Source organism: Oncorhynchus mykiss, chromosome 11, assembly GCF_057628025.1.
Source record: "Oncorhynchus mykiss isolate SJ-2025 chromosome 11, ASM5762802v1, whole genome shotgun sequence".
NCBI classification, from domain to species: Eukaryota; Metazoa; Chordata; class Actinopteri; order Salmoniformes; family Salmonidae; genus Oncorhynchus; species Oncorhynchus mykiss.
The window spans coordinates 36,052,095-36,078,008 of NC_143032.1; the positions used below are offsets into that span (position 1 = coordinate 36,052,095).

Here is a 25,914-nt window from a genome sequence, read left to right on the forward strand (position 1 = left end):
GCCCCAAAAGTCACACTACAGGCACCCTGGAAGTAAGTTTGCATGATCAGCCTTTCGAGCTGCTGCTGGGAGAGGGAACAAACGTCTAACCTCAATGCTTGAAATACATGTTTAATATTTGTTTACTTGTCGTTTATTTTCGTTGTCTAAAAATGAAGTGCCTTCCCACCGGATTCATCCTTAAAAGTGCCTTATTTCCCTTATTGCTCACCTTTCAATTGATCTATGGAACGCGGTCCCGGTATAACCAGGGGTATAACATGTTCCAGGGAAGCGCATACTCTGGCTCAGAACAAAGACAAAGGAATAAGTGAGTGAAGTTTTCATTAAAGTGTGTACTGTTTATACAGTAATTTGATACTTGTGTGTAGTTTTGACATAATTGATGGTGATTGTCTATAGTCTTTAATTGTCTAGAATATAGCTATTTTAATTATTTCTTATGCCTCACAGTAGGCCTATACTGAATTAAATGTTTTATTTTATTTAGCATCGACAGAACAAAAAAAAGCAAATTCGTATAGGCCTACACATATAGCTTTCTCTCTTTTTTTGAATGGAATACACATTGGCATGTACAATTTCGCTGCAATCTAATAAAATAATGAAATCAACGTATTTATGGTAGGCTATAGAATGATTTAGATTATTCGACTTAATTTCTATAGAATAGGCAGCATTTTTTTCGTCGTCATTTTGTGTGACATAATAAATGCTTTTCCAGAAACTGGTGCGCATACGTTGTGCACAAGAACGTGAGCTGTGCGGTCGTGGGGGGTATGGAGAGCTTTGTGCAGCCGGAGTCAGCGCCTTGCCCGAAGCATCAGCCCAACTGCGCGCAACAAGTGATGTAAGTGGAGTGCTGCTATTTTGATTAGTCTAAAGAGCGGTGTTACAGCAGTGACTCAACATAATCAAGTATGATGACTTTGAACACTTATGCCGCATTCATGTGCTAGTAGGAACTAGGAAACTCTGAAATGTCCGCTATGCTAACGGTTGAATGCAGCACCCTTTAGCAAGTCGGACATTTGAGTTTCGTAATTCCGACTAGCACGTGAACGCAACATTAACTTTGAACGTTCATTCCGTGTTTCAAACAATAGAGCTAGCCAGCGTGTAGTCTTAAAACCCGGAAATTAGTTACCTCTGGTTCATTCAGATATCCCTATGGGGAAAGAATATGGTTTTGGAATAAACACCGAAAATAAGGTCTGAGGTTAACGCAAGCTCAGGAGATCTTATACGTTTTGTTCTATGAAATAATAGCAGTCAGTTAACATAACCTTTATTAATTATGAAGCCTTTGTGCTTTTCCCCCTACAACTTCATCACATTCACAAATTGATGTTAGCTGATGAATATGATTTCATAGAACAAAACATATAAGATCTAAGCCCGTGTTTACCACAGACCTTTTCTGCGTTTATTCAAAAACCCTACAAAAATGCCATTCATTTTCCTCATCGGCATTGTCTAACGAACAATGGCGGAGTTGGTGCCTACAAAAAGACCCCATTACTATTTCTCTCTAGTGTTAAGGATCCATGGTTGGTCCCATCCTCTGCCTGAGACTGTCTCTAAGAAATAGTATTCAAAACACTCACATGATTGCATTGTTTATGGGCATACCGACTCAACGTGTGTAAATGTCCATGTGATCTTTGCACCCACTGGATGGTGTGTAGTGATACCCCAGGACATAGGCCCCTACTTGTCCCGTCATCCTCTGTAATCTGCCTTCACCCCTTTCGATCATCAGATTATTCTATATTTACGACAGACAAGTGAATTTGATTGACTTATTCTTTGCGGTCTATTTGTCAGTGTCTGCGACGAGTAAAATGTCAACGAGCCATTGAGCTTTATGGAAGATAAGGGGGGATAAAGGATTGTGCAGCTGAGAAGAATAGGTCCTTTATCTGCCTAGACTGTAAATAAGCAACTGCCTGTACTGGCATGCATTGGCACTGTTACTCACAGCCCCCCTGTGCAACATCAGAGGCATCTGACACATTTCTCCCCGGGTTGGCTGCTTTCGTGTGTGTTATTATTGAACACCATGTTGGGCAACAAGCAGCCAGCTCTGTGAGAATATCCTGGGGCCAATGACGAAGCGTGGTTCCACATTCGACTGGGTGTGAGTGGTGGAAAATATGAAGCAGCGTTAAAAGGAGTGCGTGATTAATTAGGAGTGTGACTGGCTAGCTAGCCCATCTGGAGTTTGTCGTCATAAATAAACAGATCGTTATCGCCCGACAAAGCATTGTTCACATTTCATGAACATAAAGGCCCATTTGAAATTTGGAAAGCAGAAGGTCACTGTAGAATAACTCTGAGGGGGTTTATGCTGTGCTCATAGTTGCTAGAGTATGTCTTGGTTGAAGTCTTTCCTTTGAGATGTTCCCAATATCCTTCATGGTTATATTGATTAAATCTGTTGTTAATCTATGAATATCATTCAAATTCCTAATTTGCGAGGACTGCCAGTCAAGTTAAATCAATACAATCTCCCCCATTGTAGAAAATGTGAAGGCAGCTTTTGGTCATCCGTTTCTTTGCCATCTTTCTTTTTTCCAGGTATCGGACCCAATTCCGCCCCATGTACAAGGTTGGCTATAAGCTGGTGACAGAGCTGGAGTGGAGGTGCTGTCCAGGCCACCAGGGTCAAGACTGCAAAGACTTGAAAGGCATCCCATCCAGTCAGACAGTGCTGGGGCCTCGGCCCACCCTGCCTCCTGCCCCAGAGACACAGGGTAGGGGAAAGTTGCTCAAACCCACCTCGCCTTGTAGAGACAGATACCTGACCCTAAACATGACTAATATGCTTGTTTTCTCATAGGATTCCTTTAGGAATGTTTTTGCACTAATGTAATAATGTTAAACATAGATTACTCCCACAATTAGATGTACATTTCCGAGATGAAAAGAGGATTTTTCCTAACCATCTGATAATCCCCCTGTAGATCCGGGACAGCAGGCATGGGGTCAGAGTGGCCACCCCTGGGGGGCAGGGAGGCAGCCAGGAAGTCAGACAGGCCAAGGTCCGGCGGGGGGCCAGGGAGGGAGTCAGGCGACACAGCAGCTGGAGGTGGTGGTACAGCGTCTGTCCCAGCAGATTCTAGACATGCAGGCAGCCATGACCAGCCTGTCGGCCAACCTGAGGGTGAACCTGCAGGAGGACGCCAGCAAGATGCTGGTCACGATGCTCAACGTCTTGCGGCAGCCAGACAGCGTGCGTGGGGAGCAGCAGAGCATGCTGCTGCAGGGCCTTTCCCTGGAAAAAGAATACAACACGATGGACATTGACAAGTTCACGAGCAAGATCAACCACCTCACCGACACCATAAACACCAAGAGCAATGTACTGGACGACCTCCAAGCCAGAGTCAACCACCATGACGGACAGCTCCACCTGCTAATGGAGGCCAGCCCGGCCTCACCCCCTCCCTCTCCTCCGGCCAATGATGCGACCCTGCGCGCCTATGTGGACACAAAGTTCCACGCCCTGAAGGACGAGATGATGGAGGGCATGGAGATCAAGATGGCAGACCTGAAGAACTCATGTGACTATAAGATCCTGTCGGTGCAGGAGCAGTGTGCGGGCCAGGAGAACAGCTACCTGAGCCTGACCGAGCTCCTCGAGTCCAAGGAGATGAACCTCCGCAAGGAGATCCAGGACTTCAAGAACCAGCTGCCTAATTCACAGAGGGGAGACGGAACCCCTCCAGGGGTGGAGGAGCTGCGAAAGGAGCTGTTCCGGGTCGCTGAGGCCCAGCTGATCCTCCAGTCCAGCCTAGAGAAGAAGTCCAAGCCTGACCCACTCCTGCCCCGTGTGGAAGAGCTGGAGGCCCGTCTCAACATGTCGGAGAGGAGCGAGAAGGTGCGCAGCCTCTTCCTGGAGGAGAAGCTGAGGAGAGAGGGGGCGGAGGGGGCCGCAGACCTGAAGAAGGCTATGGAGGACAGGATGAGCTCCATGGAAGACCGGGTCACCACTATACTGGTGGAGATAAGCAGCCCTGTATCTGGGGTGCAGACTGCGCTAGAGGCACTGCAGAGTACTCAGGCTCTGGAGGACAGACTCAATTCCCTAGAACAGCTGTGCTCCACAGAGTGCAAGTCTGACCAACCGGCCATAGAGCGCATTCAACAGAACCTCCGGGTCTACAGAACTAGCCTAGACACAATTCAGTCTAACATCAATGGGCATTCAGCTAGTCTTGCAGACATGGAAGAGTTTGTCCAAGGGCAGCTCCTGAACCATACCGCCAGTCTTACAGATGTGCAGGAAGAACTAGGAGCTCTTAAAGAACGTATTGGAGGACAGCAGGGTTCTCTGTCAGCCTTGGGTCTCTCTCTTAGCCAGCAGTCCCTGGAGCTCCAGGGGCAGCTTCTGAACCACAGTGCCAGCCTTACAGGCGTGGAAGAAGTGCTAGGAGCTCTCAGTGGGCGTATGGGAGTACAGAAGGGCTCTCTGTCAGACTTGGGTATCTCTCTCAGTGATAATCTTAAAGATGTGCAGGAAGAGCTGGGAGCTCTTAGTAGGCGTATGGGAGAGCAGGAGGGTTCTCTGTCGGCCCTGGGTCTCTCTCTCAGCCAGCAGTCCCTGGAGCTCCAGCAACTGAACACCTGTTGCCTGAGCAGTGCAGGACCAGCCCAGGAGGCCAAGGACCTGCTACAACTCCACCTGACCCAGAGAGAGGAGCTGAGGGCCAGGCTGGAGGAGCTGGACAAGGAGGTGAAGGCTGAGGCAGACCACTGCAGGAACAGGACCGAGGGCATAGCTCTGGACGTTGCCAGCATGGACAGCCGGGTTACCAGCTTGGAGAACATGTGTGGTAGGCTGGAACCCATCTCCAGCAGCCTGCACAGGATCAAGGAAGGGCTGAACAAGCATGTGACCGGCTTGTGGAACTGCATCAACCAGATCAATGGCACCTTGCAAGCCCACACCAAGGACATCAGAGGACTGAAGGGAACATACCAGAACCTCCAGGACCACTACTCAGGTATCACCCAGGCCCTACATCATCTGACCACCAGTCCTGAGAACAGTGGTAAGACTTGACATTGAGATTGACAACGTTGCTTGCTTAAAATTTGCATGATTATTCCAACACTCCAGGTTATATCTTCCATATGTTCTTAAACCTACAGCTCCCCTGCGACAACTTCTCCAGCTAAGTTTCCTACTGGTTACATTGCAGTAATATAATAATAATATACACTGTGTACAAAACATTAGGAACACCTTCCTAATAATGAGTTGCACCCCCTTTAGCACCCCCATTAGACTCAATTCGTCAGGGCATGGTCTCCACAAGGTGTTGAAAGCGTTCCACAGGGATGCTGGCTCATATTGACTCCAATGCTTCCCACAGTTGCTTCCATTTAGCAGATGCCAAACTTAGTCATGCGTGCATACATTTTACGTACGAGTGGTCCCAAGAATCGAACCCACTATCCTGGCAGTGCAAGCACCATGTTCTACCAACTGAGCTACAGAGGACCACTACAATATAAGGGCAATTCCACGGTAACCAAATTGTGCAGAGAATCACATTTTTCACTTTCAAATGTATAACAAACAAAAACCATTGATTTCAAAGTTTAAGAAAACCATACAACTCTATGCACAAGGACTACTTTAAAAATGTTACTGGACATTTTTACAAAATACACTTACTGGAAGAACTGTGCGGATGCAAAGTTTGGTAACAGAATTTCTGTAAAATCTCTTGGTTTTTTTTACGTGACCACGTTTTCCAATAACTCTTTGGAAATAATGGGGTGTCAGCTATGACATCATACATTGACATTTTGGTTAATGAACTACAGTAAGTGAAGTTCACTCGGCAACAGAATTGCGGTAACGGAATGGGTCCCCGATCTATACTGCACAGAAATGCATAATTATGGATATGAATGTCATTCTCTTCATGGTGATGTATCCTGAATAGGTACACACAGGTAGAAATATGCAATATCCTCCTTTATGCATATTTGGGTATTATTATACACTGGCTATTATTTTAATGTTTGGGAGTGGAAAACAAGGCCAAATCAGAATTGATCATAGATGTCTGTTTCACAAGTTAGAGTAGAGTTCATTACATTAGTCTACTCAACTTATTTTTACTTTACTATGCTCTCCATCTATGATTTGGTTTAGTTTTGGTCATGACGGGACCAAAAATCAACATCTGTGGATATTGAAATTAAAGCCGGTCTTGACCATACCAAAAACGACATCTGTGGACGTTGAGATCAAGGCCAGGGTGGACCAAATTTCAACCACTTTTCAGCGTCCATGGACATCCGTTTGTTGGTCAGTGTTCAGTGGATAAGAATGATAGTTGCAGTAAATGGAAAGAGGGGGCTCATGGGTAGGTGTCAGTAAGATCCGGGAGAGGTGACATTAACTAGCAAGAGCGAGGCGGAGCGAGAGGTTGTTTAATTGAACCTTTATTTAACTGAGCAAGTCAGTTAAGAACAAATTCTTATTTACAAATGACGGCCTACCCCGGCCAAACCCTAACGACGCTGGGCCAATTGTGTGCCGCCCTATCACGGCCTGGAATCGAACCAGGGTCTGTAGTGACGCCTCTAGCACTGAGGTGCAGTGCTTTAGACCGCTGCGATACTCGGGAGCCTTAAACACCAGACAGAAAGAAAAAGAAAACCTTTGAGTTGAACGTAACCGTATGCCAGTGGAAGGAAGGACTGTAAAGCAGGTGTCCCAACGGTGGTTGGTGACTACTATGATTTCCCATTGTTGCCAATTCAATTACATTAATTCCGTGACGGATTTTCCAGAAATTCCATTACCAATTTGGTAACAGAGTTTTGAGTTTTAACCACTTAGTAATTCATAAACCAATAGATATCAGTAAAAACTTGTTACTTCTGTGAACTTACATTGTACTACTTCCTCATGAAGGGGAGACATTTGAAAATATCTTAATGATATGCAGGTTTTTGGTAACAGAATTTCAAGGCAAAGGGCAATTGTTCTTAAACTTACACAAGGCAAATCATTTCTCCAAAATTATAAGTTTTGTTTTTAGTTAGTTGGGTTGTTTACCTCAACATTATTGGGTTTTGAAGTATTTTTAATACCTTTAAGCTTTTCTGGTAGACGTTTTCTAAGACCCCTTTTTCATCTGTTTGACCAGAAATCAAAGCCTTTGCTAATATTTAGGATGGGAAATGATTGTATTTTTATTATTTTCTCTTACTCTTACTTTTCATTCACATGTAGGTGCTCATGGGTCCTTTATACATGGAAATGACCATCATCCAGGTGTTCCAGTAGCAGAGACTGGAGATTACAATCAAATGGTGCTAATAAGATCAACTTCAGAGCTGCAGCTGGGGCCAATTTGAGTTGTGTTGAATGTAGGACGGTTAGTTGAGTGTATGAGAACAGAGCGAGAGAAAGAGGGGGGGAAGCTGGATTTCCATCTCACTGCGTTCTGACTCCGGGGCGGCAGCAATGATTGAACACACATGGTCTTTTTAATAGACCCAGTTTGTGTTAAGCAATGCCTGGGCTTTAAGGGATTATCACAGTGCATGCATTTCTGTAGTAACTACTTCTGTCGTGACTAATCTTGCTGTCCCATGGTCATCTGTGAGTTCAAAAACCCCATATCCTTTTACATGACGGATAACTAGCGTGGACATGGACTAAGTTATAAATGATGGTGCCCAGGTGACTCAACCGGGAATAAAGGCACCGGAAGCACACTCCATAACATTTATGAGCATAGTGCCTCTTCTTCTGAATACAGCTCAACATGACTGGTTTACAGAGCAGCTCTGCAAGCTCCTGTCTGGAAGTCCCATGGGGAAGAGGCCCTGGTCCTGGCTGTGAAGCCAGAGGTAGAGACTTTAGATCGGAGTCACTGTTTCTCAATCCTGGGTGTAGCTCTGGAAGTCAAGTGTGAGCCTTAATAACCGTCTTACTTAGAAAAATTTCACACTTTTTCCATCGTGCACATGGAGACTAAGAAATGAAGTGTCAATAGCCCGCTCTTCACTTGTAAAAACTCATGTTTAAAATCATTATTCTGTCAGCTGGAATGTTTGGGTTGTACTCCTCAGAGGGCAGCTCGCTATTCATATGTTCCAGACTGGATGCTGTTTTACCACGGGTCACATTGGGATGTCTTTGTCTCATACTTGGCTCACTGCTTCACTTTTGTCCTGGACTGGCTTGCACAGTTGACTACTTATAAGGACGTGGAAAGTGATGTCCGTTATAGGGACGTCGGTCATTGGCTTATCAATTGTCTACTTATAGGAACCAATCAGATGGTTTGTTATTTGAGAGCCGAGGGGCCCAAGTGTCTCAGTGGGTTCAGATCAGGTGCTTCTGGGTTGACATGACATCACACCCTCCTAACTCCCCCCCCCCCCCAGTGCCCTTGTGTTCCATCCCTCTCTCCATATCTCCCTGCACCCTTTTGCTCTGGTGTTGTTGAATATGTTTAGCACACTTACCTGGCCGTGTCTCTCCTCTCTCTAAATAAAAACACAGGGCTCTATTTTTGACTGCCGCTAAGGAAGCGCAAGTGTCAAATGCACGTTGGTTTGCCATTTCATCATGCAAAAAACTGCCGCACCCGCATATTCCAGCCCTGACACCAGGTTTGGTTTTTTACCTGTCTAACTTCAGCTTGCTTGCGCTGAGGTGGCAACATTTGAGCGGTGTCCTTAAAAACAAGTGCAAAAGTTTCACATTTCATGCAGCTGTAATGGGAAGTTTTGAGACCCACAAAGCAGGTCTTCTCAGTAACGCAGTTGATAATGGCATGGATTTTGAGAGCGGAAGCGCAGCCTTTCCTGCCATGGCGCACAGTGCCCACGGAAGGAGAGATGTGCCTTTTGTCCTGGTGAATCTCATATTTAGAAACATAAAAAAATATTGGTTTCCCCCATTTCATTCGATTAAAAACCAAGCATAGCCTACCCTCCCCTTAATTAATCAAGGCTGGTTTAGCAGCATTACACAGCTGCAGGTTTTTATCCTGGCCATTAACCAAAAGTAGCCTAAAAATAAAGGAGTTTTGAGTGGTCTACTGAGAATCCTTTGAAATATGAGGATTTGCCTTCATGCTTTTCCTTATTCACTTCACATACCTCAATCAATCAAATGTTTTTATAAAGCCCTTTTTACATCAGCAGATGTCAAAGTGCTATACAGAAACCCAGCCTAAAACCCCAAACAACAAGCAATGCAGATGTAGAAGCACGGTGGCTAGGAAAAACTCCCTACAAAAGGCAGGAACCTAGGAAGAAACCTAGAGAGGAACCAGGCTCTGAGGGGTGGCCAGACTTCTTCTGGCTGTGCTGGGTGGAGATTATAAATGAGTGACTGCCATTAAAGCAAGAATGTTCTTCATGATGTTCATTGATGGGCCAACAGGGTCAAATCATAATCACAGTGGTTGTAGAGGGTGCAAGAGCTCAGTACCTCAGGAGTAAATGTCAGTTCGCTTTTCATAGCCGAGCATTCAGAGGTCGAAAACAGCAGGTCCAGGACAAGGTAGCAGAACAAGTCAGGGTTCCATAGCCGCAGGTAGAACAGTTGAAACTGGAGCTTCAGCACGACCAGGTAGACTGGGGACAGCCAGGAGTCATCAGGCCAGGTAGTCCTGAGGCATGGTCCTAGGGCTCAGGTCCTCCAGGAGGGGAGAGTGGGAGACACCACTAGCCCCCCGGTACATAGACTTTTGCAGCATAGATACCTACATTTCGCTTGTTCAAGTAGGTTGTCTATCCCCATTTTCAAAGAGCACCCCTCGTCCTATTACCAAAGACACACTCCTCCAAACTATTCAGTCACCCTATAATGTCATATCAACGGGAGATTATTTTGAGAATCTGCTACGTAGGCAACTATACAATTGACAGGAACCTAGCATTTTGTATGGGACGGCAGGTAGCCTAGTGGTTAGAGCTTTGGGCCAGTAACTGAAAGGTTGCTGTATCGAATCCCAGAGCTGACAAGGTAAAAATCTGTCGTTCTGGCCCTGAACAAGGCAGTTAACCCACTGTTTCCCGGTAGGCCGTCATTGTAAATAAGAATTTGTTCTTAACTGGCTTGCCGAGTTAAATAAAGGTTCAATGAATAAAAAATACAAAAATAGATGTGTGAATGTTATACGTAAAGACATTTAGGCCTACAGTATGTGTACACAGTGCCATGGAACAAGAGAAGCGATTTATGCATCTGACCCGATCCTTTAAAAAAAATATTGTTGGTGGTTGAATTTTTGTTTTCCTTCTTTGTTTAATTGGATTAAATACCAACCTTTTTAGAAAGTTTGACCGTCCATGAATTTATGGTGAGGACAGACACGGCTCGAATGCAATGCAATTTCGTCTACTAGTTCTGGAGAAGTGCAAATATGATCTGTAAGATCAAGATCCGAAATCCCATGATGTTTATAAAACATTACATTTGCGAACAGTATAATGGTGAGTGGACATTCCCCCTCTTTATATTGGATCTTTACCCAGCTGCTGTGAAAAGTTTGGATGTGTGTAAAACCCTACATAGTCTTAAGTTTCCTTGTCTGTATTATACTCCCACGGGGAGCAATTATGGTGCCTAGAACTGTATTTAGACAGCCTATTTAAAACAGTTTTTTTAAATTGTTTGAATTTGATTTGAATTCTACACTTTATTTTTAGGCCTAATCAATAGCCTAGTGAATTGAATCTTGCTTATTGACTACATGTGGCATGTCCCCTCTCCAGACTGCTACTTACAGAAGGCATAGCCCTTATATCAGTGTGAATGCTTTAGCCTATGTATGTTTAACCATGTAAGTCCATATGGCAGCAATGCAATTACAACAATGTGGACTGCAGACATGTTCAACATATATTTAGCAAATATGGGCCAGGCTATTTAACGAACTAAGACATAATGGACTAGCATTCAAATTGGAGTTGATGACAAAGCAATGCATATGTAAAAACACAACTTGAAGCAACCACATATTTAGCCATGGAGCACGTTTTGATTGGCCAGTAAGGGGCATCAACACACCCACAACTCGTTTATTCATCAAAACCCAGCCCTTTCGCACCACCACTCACTACTGCACCCATAACTCCAGTTGTGAAAATATCAAAAAAATATTTGACACACCATCGAATCTAAAACGCCAGCGCTAAGATATACCATTGTGTTAGGTTTGTTAAAATGTAGCCCACAGGTTGCATTTCAAATGGAAACCTATCCACTATATAGTGCACTTCTTTTGACCAGAGCCCTAAGGGCCCTGGTCAAAAGTAGGGCATTACAGAAGGAATAGGGCACCATTTGGGACGCAGAGACACAGTGAGCAGTCAAGGCTTTCCCCTGAGCCACATGTTCTGCTCTGTACTGCCATGATGTCATACACACCCTACCCCCTGAAGTTAGAGTGCGAGTAAGCGCTGGATGGAGGGACCGAGATTAGGGATCCTCAATTTTCCTCAATGGTTTAGATAATAAATGTCTTGATTGCTGAAAGCTGATTTTCCTAAAATTGCATGTTTGCAAACCCTGGGAGAGAGAGATGGTTGCATCCCAAAGTGGCAATCTATTCCCTTTACAGTGCACTACATTTGACCAGGGCCCCATGTTCTCTTGTCAAAAAGAAGTGCGCTGTAAAGGGAAAGGGGTGCCATTTGGGACGCAGGGCTCTGGCATCACAGGTGCTGGCCCAGATAGTCCAGAGCAGTGGCGGTCGGTGGGGGAGGACAATATTTAGTTTTTATGAGCATGGCCTTCTGACAAATCACTTGGCTCCCGCGGCAGTAAACATGTCACTTTAGTCTCTTGCTAAAAACCACCTTGTAACTGCTAATTTTTATTCTGCGCTGTCCCACTAAACTAATGTGATGTATTAATTGTTACAGGTTTAAGATGAAGATATCCAATTATCACTTCTTCCCCTGAAAGTAGACTTCAGGTCCAAATTCTGGGAGTGAATGCATTTATTCCGAAATCCCAGGCTCTGCATCGTGTCCGTTTTGGCTCAGGCTGACTCGTAAATCTTGTCTGTGGTACTAAACTGCTGTACAGTGGTTATGATGTGGTATGTAACATGGGCGACCACACGGATTCTTACGTGTCCTCAGACTGGTGGAGGGAATACTGTGCGAATGGCCCGGCTGTGAGTGTAGAGTTATCCGGATACATTGTAACACTCCCTCCAAGGCTACAGCTGCAATTGTTTACATCCACCTCTTTAATCATGGTGCACACATGCACACACACGTTGGCGCTCCATCCTTTAATAATTACCCTGGGATTGGGCCTGAGATTGGCATTCAGTCGGAGTCATCCAGGCCCAACTACACACACAATAAACGTCACACGTGGAAATGCCGCCTCAGTCCCTCCTGTGGTGTTTTACAGGTTGCTAGTAGTCGCTTCTCTGTGTCGCGTTTAATAGGGAGTAGGGTGAAGCTGCCCCTAGACTGATCTTAGTTTCAGTTCAACATTTTCCACACTAATGGTTGGGGGAAGTTGATCCTAGATAAGAGCTCCCTCTTAAAGTTTTAGTGTTGATTTTGGGGATAGGCCACCTGGTGACTTGGTATGCAGGTATGCCATTAATGTACAGCCTAGTCCCTTTCTGAAAGAGTTTGGACATATTGCCTGTGGTCTCTTTCAGACTGCTCAGGAGAATAATGTTGTAGGAGTAGGCTGAAGTTGCCCCTGCCTGGACACTGATCTTGGGTCCGTTATGCATATTCCCCACTAATGGTTAAAGGGCAATTCCGCCACTTTTCAACTATATTCTGTATTAATTTTCTCCAGCACCAGACCAGTGTCTATATACAAATTAGTGGATTTGGTTATTTCAGTCACCCCTGTTGCTGACACATATATAAAATCGGGCACACAGCCATGCAGTCTCCATAGACAAACATTGGCAGTAGAATGGCCTTACTGAAGAGCTCAGTGACTTTCAAAGTGGCATCATCAGAGGATACCACCTTTCCAACAAGTAAATTTGTCAAACTTCTGCCCTGGTCAACTGTAAGTGCTGTTATTGTGAAGTGGAAACGTCTAGGAGCAACAACGGCTCAGTCACAAAGTGGTAGGCCACACAAGGTCACAGAACGGGACTGCCGATTGCTGAAGCGCCTAAACATAGGCTATACTCAGTTACAACACTCACTGCTGAGTTCCAAACTGCCTCTGGAAGCAACGTCAGCAGAAGACCTGTTCGTCAGGAGCTTCATGAAGAAATGTGTTTCCATGGCCAAGCAGCTGCACACAAGCCTAAGATCACCATGCACAATGCCAAGTGTCGACTGGAGTGGTGTAAAGCTCGCTGCAATTGGACTCTGGAGCAGTGGAAACGGGTTCTCTGGAATGATGAATCACGCTTCACCATCAAATAAAATTTTATTTGTCACATATACATGGTTAGCAGATGTTAAAGCGAGTGTAGCGAAATGCTTGTGCCCTAGTTCCAACAATGCAGTAAAAACCAACGAGTAATCTAACAATTCCACAACAACTACCTTATACACACACACAAGTGTAAAGGGATAAAGAATATGAATGAGTGATGGTACAGAACTGCATAGGCAAGATGCAGTAGAAGGTATCGAGTACAGTATATACATATGAGATGAGTAATGTAGGGTATGTAAACATTATATTAAGTTGCACTGTTATGGCAGTCCAAATGGACTAATCTTGGTTTGGCGGATGCCAGGTGAACCCTACCTGCCCAAATGCATAGTGTGCCAACTGTAAAGTTTGGTGGAGGAGGAATAACAATCTGCGTCTGTTTTTCATGGTTCGGGCTAGGCCCCTTAGTGCGAGTGAAGGGAAATCTTAACTCTACAGCATACAATGACATTCTAGACGATTCTGTGCCTACGACTTTGTGGCACCAGTTTTTGGCCCTTCCCTGTTTCAGCATAATGCCCCCGTGCACAAAGCGAAGTCCATACAGAAATGGAATGTCGATCAGTTTGGAAGAACTTGACTGACCTGCACAGAGCCCTGACCTCAACCCCATCGAACACCGTTGGGATGAATTGGAACGCAGACTGCAAGCCAGGCCTAATCGCCAAACATAAGTGCCCAACCTCATTAATGCTCTTGTGGCCGAATGAAATGGAGCAATGTTCTAACATCTAGTGGAAAGCCTTCCCAGAAGAGTTGAGGCTGTTATAGCTGCAAAGGGGGGACCAACTCCATATTAATGATTTTCAATGAGCACGTGTCCACATACTTTTGGTCATGTAGTGTATTTGAAATTGGGCGTTTCTTAAAAAGATAGGTCCTAAAAAATGCTTCTCTGTGACATCACACGGTAGGATTAAAAGTAAGAAACTGATTTTCAAAACCTGCATCCAGTTTCTAGCTCCCCACATCACCTGCAAATCTGTGTTTGAAAATCAATATATAAAAAAGTAACTTTTGATTATGTCATCGGCTACAACCTCTTAACTTTATTTCCCCCTACAAAACGTGGAAATGCGCCATTTTCACATATGGGAAATTCCATGGTAACGGAATTACGCTGAGACTGGTAACTTTTTGAAGTGAGACAAACAAAAACTATTGATTTCAAAGTTTAAACAAACCGTACACATTTTTACTATTTCCACAAAACATTTTACAAACACACACTTACTGGAAGAACTGTGCAGATGCAGTTTGGCAACAAAATATTGGTAAAATCTCCCTCAGTTTTTGACCACATTTTTCAAAAACTACCTGCCCTGAATTAAGATTCAAAGATGTCTGCAGAAAGAATGGGGTGTCAGCTATGACATGACACCTAGACTTTGAAAAAAAATCAAATTTTGGTTATCGAACTACAGTAAGTGAAGTGGATTTACATCTGGTAACAGAATTATGCGAACTGAATTACATGATCTGTACCAAATGCATAATTATCACTCTGAATATCAATCTTTTCATGATGTATCCTGAATAGGTACACAAAGCTCGAAATATTCAATAGCCTCATTTGCATATTTGGGTATTGTTCTACACACTGGCTATTATTCTAATGAGCTCCACCCCCAAACAAGACCACATTGGGTTGGTCCGGACCAGACCAAATCTGAACCAATCATAGACATCTGTTTCACAAGATTTGACAGTAGAGCAGAGTTCAGTACAGTAAATTATACTGCACTTTACTGTGCTGTACTAAACTCTACTGTACAGTGCTATTCTCTACTTTTCTTTATTGTACTCTACTGTTCTCTACCATGCTTTACTGTACTGTGCTGTCCAAACTTATGATTTTACTAAGTTACAGTTCATATAAATGAATTCATTAGGCCCTAATCTATGGATATCACATGATTGGAATACAGATATGCATCTGTTGGTCACAGATACTCTACTTAAAAAAAAAAAAGAGGCGTGGATCAGAAAACCAGTCAGTATCAGATGTGACCACCATTTGCCTCATGCGGCCTGACACATCTACTTTGCATAGAGATGATCAGGCTGTTGATTGTGGCTTGTGTAATGTTGTCCCACTCATCTTCAATGGCTGTGCGAAGTTGCTGGATATTGGCGGGAACTGGAACATGCTGTCGTACACATCATTCCAGAGCATCCCAAACATGCTCAATGGGTGACATGTCTGGTAAGTGTGCAAGCCATGGAAGAACTGGGACATTTTCAGCTTCCAGGAATTGTGTACAGATCTTTGCGACATGGGGCCTTGCGTTATTATGCTGGCACAACAATGGGCATTCAAATTGGCATCGATAAAATGCAATTGTGTTCATTGTCTGTAGCTTATGCCTGCCCATATCATAACCACACCGCCCCCATGGGGAACCCTGTTCACAACGTTGACATCAGCAAACTGCTCGCCTACACGACACCATACACGCAGACTGCCATCTGTCCGGTACAGTTGAAACCGGGATTCATCCATGAAGAGCACACTTCTCCAGTCTGCCAGTGGCCATCGAAGGTGACCACTGAAGTCGGTTATTTTGTTGTGCAAACTCAGTTTCATCAGCTGTCCGGGTGGCTGGTCTCAGACGATCCCGCAGGTGAAGAAGCCGGATGTGGAGGTCCTGAGCTGGCGAGGTTACACGTGGTCTGTGGTTGCAAGGGTGGTTGGACGTACTGCCAAATTCTCTAAAACAACATCGGTGTCGGCTTATGGTAGAAAAATGAACATTCAATTCTCTGGCAACAGCTCTGGTGGACATTCCTGCAGTCAGTATGCCAATTGCACTCTCCCTCAAATTTTAGGGTGGCCTTTTATTGTCCCCAGCACAAGGTGCACTTGTGTAATGATCATGCTGTTTAATCAGCTTCTTGATATGCCACACCTGTCAGGTGGATGTTTCCAGTCTGTCAGTCCTGAGATTGCTAAATAAATGTTCTTCTTAGAAAAGAGTTTGCAGCAGAAGCAGAAGAGGCTGTTTCTTTCAGAATACACCAACTTCTAGGGATTTTTTCACCACTTACCAAGGTCTTCCTGAAATACTGGTGGTGGCAACTTCTTCCATCACTCTCATTCCTTAGGGAAAACAAAGTTAGGTGTTACCTCACTTAGTCCTCTGCAAACTAATTGTGTCTGAATTCTGTCAGTCAGAACAGAAGGCCAGTCAGCAGGGTCTGTAGACAGTGGTTCAACCTCAGCAGCAGTGTTTGGTGGGGATTCTGCTACAGGCATTTCTAAATGGAGAGCACAAGGGCTTTCGTTTACCCACGTTATTCACAGCATTTATAGTGGTGGAACATCCCACATACATACCCAGTAATAATAAAATCATCATTGTTACCTACAATATGGAAACGTAAAACTTTGCAAAAAGGAAATTATTTATTTTGTTTATGTTATGCACACAAACACATGCGTGTACCCACACCTGAAGAATCCTGCTGGGGAGAAGTGGAGGCAAATAGGTCTTCATCCTCAGGCAACATTTGTGAAAACACCTGTGTGGCTGAGGAGGTGGATGGCTCCTCATCCTGAGGTCATTTCTGAAGAAGCCTGTGTGGCTGAGGTGGATGGCTCCTCATCCTGTGCCAGTGCCAGAGGGTGCTCCAAAATACTTCAGAAGTGCCCCTGAATTTGCATTGGAATACAGTATGAGTTTGACACCCTAAATACATTTGTTGCACAATTAAATATACATGACATTATGCACAATTTATCAAACTTTCAGAATAAGAACCAAATGAACCATACAACCTCCTTGGCTAATTCTAGGCATAAGACACCCCGAAATACTAAATATATCACAAAAGATACAAAATATCAGCATAATATAGATGCCTACAGCATTGGAAATTCCTCTTACTAAGCTCAGGATATAGTCAATACAATCAATGAAAACCTTTGATGTCACCTCAAGTTAACCAAATCAATAATCAATAATACATTCTGCAGGATACACACATTATCATGATGAAACTGTGTGAAATGTTATCCAATAAGCTAGTTGGACAGAAAACAGAATATTGTCACCGTATGCGTAATAGCATAGCAAGCAACATATTTGTTAGCCTAAGTGTTATACGAGCCTATTTCATGACATGCATAATATTATACTCAAAGAGATGACATAGCTACATACCTTTAATCTTTTGCACGTTTCTTCTCTTTCCTCATTTTCCTAAACTGGGCACCTGATGGCTTAGATCTGTTCTTATCCATTTGTGTGGATTTGGCACTCGAGCATCAATACATGACCCATCCCCCAACACGGTCAACCAAGAGTCAAGACTAACCCAATTCACCTTGGTGGTGATCACACTGGTTTTATATTATTCTTAACGATTTCGCACAAACCAGAAAAAAAAGCAACAATATGTCTGTGAAACTATATATTCACAGTATTATGAATGACTTGTGGTTTATTTAGTAGCATTTCGTAGTGTGACTGATTTTACTAATTGCATTAGTACTGTACAAAGTTAGGAGGTACGATATTTGATAGATTCCCCCACTCCCCCTACCTCGGGCTTCCAGTGGGGAGACCTGAGGTCAACCTACCCACACCCTCCTCCCCATCTCGTACTTCTGAGTGGGAGATCTTCCCAGGCAGTAGCCTGCCTAGCTCACAAACTAGAATCAGGGCGCCCACTCCGACATGGTTAATTGACCCACAGTCCCACACGGTGACATGATATCATTGACGTAACGTGCAAATGAGTGATCGAAAACCGATCGCGCAAATGTCACCATTGCACATTTTTGGGTGCGGGCTCCCGGTGCCGCCACCGGCAAGATACCTAAATCCGCCACTGACTGTCAGTAGTTGTTAAAAGTTGTGCAGCATTGTGAAGTTCCTCTCTGACATCGAATGCATGCGTTCCTACAACACAGAAGTAAGACTTGAGGCTACAGGGCTGCTGAAGGCAGTGACGGACCCCGGCTTTAAGTTTACAGCCACCATGGTGTACAGAATCGGTCTTCTCGATCCTCCAAACAAATTACTCCAGGCAAAAGCAACGGATCTTTACACTGGAGTCAAAGTGGGTCCTCAGTGCGTTCGGCTGTGTCAAGAAGCTGAGGTGCGACAGAGTTCGAAGCCATTTGGGACCAGTGGCACTGGTGCACCAGCTTCAAGCAAATGACAACGTTATGGAAGTACAAATCCTCAGCAATACGTGGAGAACAGTACAGTAGGCCAGCAGGACAGAGGAGAAGAGACTGAGTGTAAAAAAACTGTTCTTCAGCATGTTGGATGCTGTCATTGGTGAAATGTCAGAACGATTCAGCGAATGTAACAGCTGGTGGAGGCCATGTTTGCCCTTGACCCAGAGATACAGTGCCTTGCGAAAGTATTCGGCCTCTTTACTTTCAGTGCAGCAAACTCTCTCCAGAAGTTCAGTGAGGATCTCTGAATGATCCAATGTTGACCTAAATGACTAATGATGATAAATACAATCCACCTGTGTGTAATCAAGTCTCCGTATAAATGCACCTGCACTGTGATAGTCTCAGAGGTCTGTTAAAAGCGCAGAGAGCATCATGAAGAACAAGGAACACACCAGGCAGGTCCGAGATACTGTTGTGAAGAATTTTAAAGCCGGATTTGGATACAAAAAGATTTCCCAAGCTTTAAACATCCCAAGGAGCACTGTGCAAGCGATAATATTGAAATGGAAGGAGTATCAGACCACTGCAAATCTACCAAGACCTGGCCGTCCCTCTAAACTTTCAGCTCATACAAGGAGAAGACTGATCAGAGATGCAGCCAAGAGGCCCATGATCACTCTGGATGAACTGCAGAGATCTACAGCTGAGGTGGGAGACTCTGTCCATAGGACAACAATCAGTCGTATATTGCACAAATCTGGCCTTTATGGAAGAGTGGCAAGAAGAAAGCCATTTCTTAAAGATATCCATAAAAAGTGTTGTTTAAAGTTTGCCACAAGCCACCTGGGAGACACACCAAACATGTGGAAGAAGGTGCTCTGGTCAGATGAAACCAAAATTGAACTTTTTGGCAACTATGCAAAACGTTATGTTTGGCGTAAAAGCAACACAGCTCATCACACTGAACACACCATCCCCACTGTCAAACACGGTGGTGGCAGCATCATGGTTTGGGCCTGCTTTTCTTCAGCAGGGACAGGGAAGATGGTTAAAATTGATGGGAAGATGGATGGAGCCAAATACAGGACCATTCTGGAAGAACCTGATGGAGTCTGCAAAAGACCTGAGACTGGGACGGAGATTTGTCTTCCAACAAGACAATGATCCAAAACATAAAGCAAAATCTACAATGGAATGGTTCAAAAATAAACATATCCAGGTGTTAGAATGGCCAAGTCAAAGTCCAGACCTGAATCCAATCGAGAATCTGTGGAAAGAACTGAAAACTGCTGTTCACAAATGCTCTCCATCCAACCTCACTGAGCTCAGGCTGTTTAGCAAGGAGGAATGGGAAAAAAACTTGTCTCTCGATGTGCAAAACTGATAGAGACATACCCCAAGCGACTTACAGCTGTAATCGCAGCAAAAGGTGGCGCTACAAAGTATTAACTTAAGGGGGCTGAATAATTTTGCACACCCAATTTTTCAGTTTTTGATTTGTTAAAAAAGTTTGAAATACCCAATAAATGTCGTTCCACTTCATGATTGTGTCCCACTTGTTGTTGATTCTTCACAAAAAAATACAGTTTTATATCTTTATGTTTGAAGCCTGAAATGTGGCAAAAGGTCGCAAAGTTCAAGGGGGCCGAATACTTTCGCAAGGCACTGTACATGACTTTCTAAAAAATAAAAATGTGAAACCACTGCAATGGATCTAAGCAAAACAGATTTGATGGAAGCTAGATTTAGTGACGTCCGCTCTGGCTCCAATGAGGACAGATGGCCCCACTTGATATCCTGCAATGATTCTCTGGGCCCCTCTCCACTATTCCTGCCGTGCTTACTACACTGAAACATGGACTGACTTTTGGGGCGTCCACAGCTACATGCGACAACTCGTTTTCCACTTTGACAAAGGTGTTCAGTCAGCACAGAAGAAGCATGCTACAGCTAAGGAAAGCTCAACTAATCTAACTGGCATTTTAGGGGGATCTTACGTGAAGATTTCAGGGAGAATGGAATGATCGATGACTCAGGAAGTTCCACAGAGCATCAAAGAGGCTGCAACTCTTTTGAAAAGTTATAGATTAAAACAATGTAGCTGGTTGTTTTTTTACCCCGTTTCCCCCCCAATTTCATGGTATCCAATTGGTAGTTAGTCCTGTCTCATCGCTGCAACTCCCGTACGGACTCGGGAGAGGCGAAGGTCGAGAGCCGTGCGTCCTCCGAAACACAACCCAACCAAGCCGCACTGCTTCTTGACACAATGCCCACTTAACCCGGAAGCCAGCCAAACCAATGTGTCGGAGGAAACACCGTGCACCTGACGACCGTGTCAGCATGCACTGCACCCTGCCCGCCACAGGAGTTGCTAGTGCGCGATGGGACAAGGACATCCCTGCCGGCCAAACCGTCCCCTAACCCAGACGGCGCTGAGCCAATTGTGCACCGCCCCATGGATCTCCCGGTCGCGGCAACAGAGCCTGGACTCGAACCCAGAATCTCTAGTGTCACAGCCTTAGACCACTGCTCCACCCGGGAGGCCCGGCTGGTTGATTTTTATTGAAATCTTGCTTTAGTGTGTAGGGCGCCGCCCATGGTGTTGATAGAGCATGGTGGAGATTGTGCCATTGAACCGGTCACTTCTTGGTCAAAAGCATTTGAACGTTTATGTTTTATTGTGGTATAGCCAGATATAAGGGGAATTCAATAACATTCCAATACAAGAACCCCCAAAAATGTGTCACTTTATCCTGACATCGGGTCTGATCTGTGGTGTGGTCTTTAATAACCTGTTTAGGTCACTGATGACAGGGAGAGGTAATTACTCACTGTTTAGATGCTAATGACAGAATCTCTCAGGCATCTTGAGAAACATTCTATACAATAACTGTACTTTCATGTAAAATGACTAGAGAAAGTACAGTAGAAGGTGTAAGTGCAGAGCCGTGGTCAAGTGGGTAACACTCACAGCACATGATGCCTCTGGGGTTAAATCCCCGTATCCATCCTTCCTCATGTGTCTCCAACCTATTTATCTCCCCACCTGTTTCATGCCTGTCAAATAAAGTAAAAAAATACTGAGGGGAGAGGAATTCCCCCCAAAATTGAAAGAAGATGTACTGTAACTAAAAACTACACAGAAAATGGGCCAATGAGGAAAAAGATACAAGCCATTACAATGGCATACTGTCAGTATGCAGGCTATGTGCTGCATGTAGGGCCTCCGTCCACTAGAAAGTCAGTCGGGGTCTCAACTTACAACAGCAGTTTTCCTCTGTCAGTCACTGACAGTCAATCAATTAGCCCATATCAGCTAACATTTTATTGATTGCTAGGTAAGTTAGTCTAGCCAGCTATCTTGTAGTAATCTTGGCTGAATTATTGACCTGGCACACAAGACACATGCCCAGGGGCCCTCATTGATTTTGTAAGAAACTCTAGCTCAGATATCATATGAACATTGCATAAGTCATGGAAAAATGTGCTGAACAGCAGGGAACAGACTTTAAAACTGCAAAATGTTCTTCCTATCCCATAGCAAAATCTGTTAAATCACATGAAATTAGTTTAAAAAATGCTAAAGTTTCTTTCTGCCCCATGAAATGTGTAGAATGGCAGCTAAATGTACTTTAAAACTGCAACATTTTCCCTACGCCCCATGGCAAATTGTGTAGAATTGCAGGACATTAACTTTAAAGCTGCAATATGTCACTTTTTGGGGGAGTTCTAGATCTGTCAATCTCAATGAAAGCAAGTCTAAGAAGTGGTAGATATGTCCTGTGTGCGCTATTTCTATGCGCAGATAAGTTACTTTCTGTTTTGTACACCAGCTGAAATACAATATATTTGGTTATGGAAAAGTTATTTCACAGCGGCTTAGATGGTATAATGATTTTCCACATTGCTTGTTTTGTCACAAACTGAAATTAGGCGAACTATCAGAATTTTAGCAACCGGGAAATGGCGACGCAATTTCTGCATATTGTACCTTTTTAAAGCTGCACATCTCTCCACCGCCAAGAGGGGGGGTCACTAAAATGTTCTGCCCACGAGGTGGGTGGGCGCTAGAGGCGGCCCTACATACTGGTGTTTGTTCCCCCAAATCAGCTTTTACTGTAAGGAAAGTGAAAGCTTTCACTCCAGAAGAACAGAGGCTGTTTAAGAGTAATGACAGTGACAGCTTGTCTTCACTGTCATTTTTGGCCCATAACTTAATGCTGAAGGGGACGTGAGACTGGGAGAATCCTGTCTATCAGTGTCAGGATTCATCACAACACCAGCTGGTTTGTTAACACGTGTTGACTTCTCCACAGCTGGTCTGTGGGTTTTATCCCTCGCTCCATCCTCTCCTTCTTTTGACACCCTGGTTTGTCATTACCCCCTCTCCAGGTGTTCATGTAGGTGTGGAGGAGTCTGGTAATCCCACCGAGACGAAGCTTGTCCCTCAGGGCCCTGTCCTACCCGTTGGGCCAATACCAGATGGGGCCCTACTACATATGATGGAGACTGGGGAGGCAGGAGCCCCCGGAATCACCATCTCTTCCAAACCGCCCAAAGGGGCCGACGGCAGCATGTCCACCCTCAAGGGCTTCGCTGGAGCCCCAGGTGAGATCTAGGGGTAGCTGGGAGAGAGGATAGGAACAAGTACAGAATGCATTTGCACATCTACACACACCCCAAGCACATGCAAGTAGGTATGTTTGCAAGATTAATTGCATTCTTTCAAAACTTCATGAAATGTATCTTGGTTATTTTACAGCCTCCCCACCCTCTACAGGGTATTTAAAGCCTAATATGCCAGTGGTTTCTGGTAAGTGCTATTTGACTCATATGATTTACTATCAATATACAATGTTGAGTCTCCTGAAAATGAACCTCTTTCAACAGTTGCCCACATTCCTCTGAGGCCGTAAATTACACAAATCATGTTTCACTTTAACAGGCAAGATATTTAGTACTCTTGTTCAGATAAATTCCATAGTATTCCAATCTGCTACTGCATGGAAAAGAATTGTCCCAATAACCACTTTTAAGAATGTGTGTCAATGTGACAGATTAAACTTTAACCCTGTATCAGGTGAGCGGGTGTCCTTCTCGGCTGGTCTCAACCGCTTGCCCTTCCCTGGGGAGGTGGGTATCATCCGCTTCAACAAGGTGTTGGTAAACGATGGGGGACACTATGACCCTTACACAGGTAACGACTATATCACCATCACACACATACAGATATCACCACACTAATCTAGATGTCAACTACAACCTATCACATCTAGGTGACAATACAGATTAATGTTTGTTCCCTCTCGCAGTTGACATGTATGAGTGCCCCCTTGTGGCTGATAGGTTTCCTCTGACCCTCTTCATGTCTTCCAGGCATCTTTCACGTTCCCATGGAGGGCCGCTACCTGCTGAGTGCTGTGCTGACAGCCCAGAGAGGTGCCAAGGTGGAGGCGATGTTCTCTGTGTCCAACCGCAGCATCCAGAGGCTGGACACGGCCGGTTACCTGCCTGATAATGGTGGAGGAGGTGGGGCTGGCTCCACCAGCTGTGACTGCGGAGGCTCTGCCTCCCTGAGCCTGGTTCTCACTCTGATGCGTGGGGACAGGGCAGGTTTAGTCATGACCGCAGGCAAACTTGCCATCTCGGAGAACACAGAGGTCCTCTCAACATTTAGCGCCGTGCTTCTCTACCCCACCCCCTCAAAAAAATAGCTGCCATGTTATAGACAAAGTTACCCCCTTAAAAAAAAAAAAGAGAACCCCACCAATGATATTGCTTTATGTAGCTCCACCCTCAAAACAACACCCATTCTACTTTAGATGTATGCCTCGTTCACGTGTTAGCCGGAACTAGGAAACTCAAATTTGACTTGCTAATTGATTGTAGTTCTACACGTGTCGTGTTCAACCAGTTAGCAAGATGGTCATTTCTGAGTTTCCTAGTTCCCGACAAGCACGTGAACGTGGCAGTAGTATGCCCAACATTGCATGCCTTACAGGTATTTTAGTAAAACAGGTAGATTGCTTTAACATACTATCATATGACAGAGCTTTCATACAAAAAGAGATCAAATATAAGTATCAAATATTTGATCATAGGATTCTTATGGAGGGGATGGGGCAGGCTACTGCCATTTATGGAGTATTAACATTTAGTGATTGATTATATTTGAAATGTTTGAATGTGTGCTTGTGTTGATGTGTTCCATTTGTTGTAGTTATTTTGAAATGACTATTTTATGAGAACCATCAATTATAATACTGTACATACAGGTAACTGACAAATTAAAAGAAACCAAAGTTTCTTAATAGGGCGTGGGGCCACCACAGCTTCAATGCGCCTTGGCATAGATTCTACAAGTGTCTGGAACTCTATTGGAGGGACGCGACACCATTCTTCCACGAGAAATTCCATCATTTGGGGTTTTGTTAATGGTGGTGGAAAACTTTCAGGCACCGGCCCAGAATCTCCCATAAGTGTTAAATTGGGTTGATCTGGTGACTGAGACCACAATGGCATATGGTTTACATTGTTTTCATGCGCATCAAACCATTCAGTGACCACTTGTGGATGGGGGCATTGTCATCCTAGTCGTGTTAGCCCCAAAAAATTGCTAAAATAATGTATAAAATGCCCAGCATTTTATACATGACCCTACACATGATGGGATGTTGATTGCTTAATTAACTCAGTGTTCCACCTGTGTGGAAGCACCAGCTTTCAATATACTTTTGTATCCCTCATTCATCAAGCGTTTCCATTGTTTTGGTAGTTACCTGTAGCATCGTTAGAGGAACTAACGTTAAACAAATAAGCTGGTCATTTTTCTACATGACAAGGGATACAGAACTTTTCAACAAGGACAGTTGTTTTGAAAGGTATTTTTTGTATTTCAACACATTCCAATGAGTCAATGTTCTTTAGGACCAATGCCTGAAAAGGAAATGTTTCAGTACCTTTTCTTGGATCAGAGGACTAGAATTCAGCCCCGGGGGCCAGTAATAAAATATGTGTTTAAACAGTGGCCATGAGTGTTTATTAACTAGGGTATTGTGTTAATAATATTATTATTATATAGGCCTACTGTTTATAGTATCACTATAAATTATGACCGAATGGTATCACAAGTGTTTCTTACATGAATTACAGTCAGTTTTGTTTAGGAAAAAGTGGATTGCATGTTCAAACAGTAGTAGGAGGTGCTCATTTAAATAATGGAATGATGTATCAGAAGTTGGTGCCACACTCTCCATTCTAACACATCTTTATCCGACGAAGGTCTCGGAGCAAAATGTCACGCTGTGTTTTTAACAGAGCCGTTTAGCTAGATGAAGAGCTTTTCTAAAAC

The 25,914-nt window shown here is 44.1% G+C and overlaps 1 protein-coding gene across 1 annotated transcript; it reads left to right on the forward strand.

The window, feature by feature from the left end:
- Positions 1-25,590, forward strand: LOC110535623 (EMILIN-2). The gene is made up of 8 exons (XM_021620733.3): positions 1-310; positions 725-850; positions 2,581-2,756; positions 2,967-5,057; positions 22,956-23,171; positions 23,326-23,376; positions 23,644-23,760; positions 23,940-25,590. Exons 1-8 carry the CDS (start codon positions 108-110, stop codon positions 24,275-24,277), a joined length of 3,318 nt encoding a protein of 1,105 aa, XP_021476408.3. The 5' UTR covers positions 1-107; the 3' UTR covers positions 24,278-25,590.
- Positions 25,591-25,914: the final 324 nt, after the last annotated feature.

Bases quoted from the DNA above. Each gene is read 5' to 3' on its own strand.
- LOC110535623 (XM_021620733.3), top strand. From the start codon at position 108: ATGTTTAATATTTGTTTACTTGTCGTTTATTTTCGTTGTCTAAAAATG. The intron at 2,757-2,966 runs GTAGGGGAAAGT...ATCCCCCTGTAG, and splicing joins TCCTGCCCCAGAGACACAGG to ATCCGGGACAGCAGGCATGG. The intron at 23,377-23,643 runs GTAAGTGCTATT...ACCCTGTATCAG, and splicing joins TAATATGCCAGTGGTTTCTG to GTGAGCGGGTGTCCTTCTCG.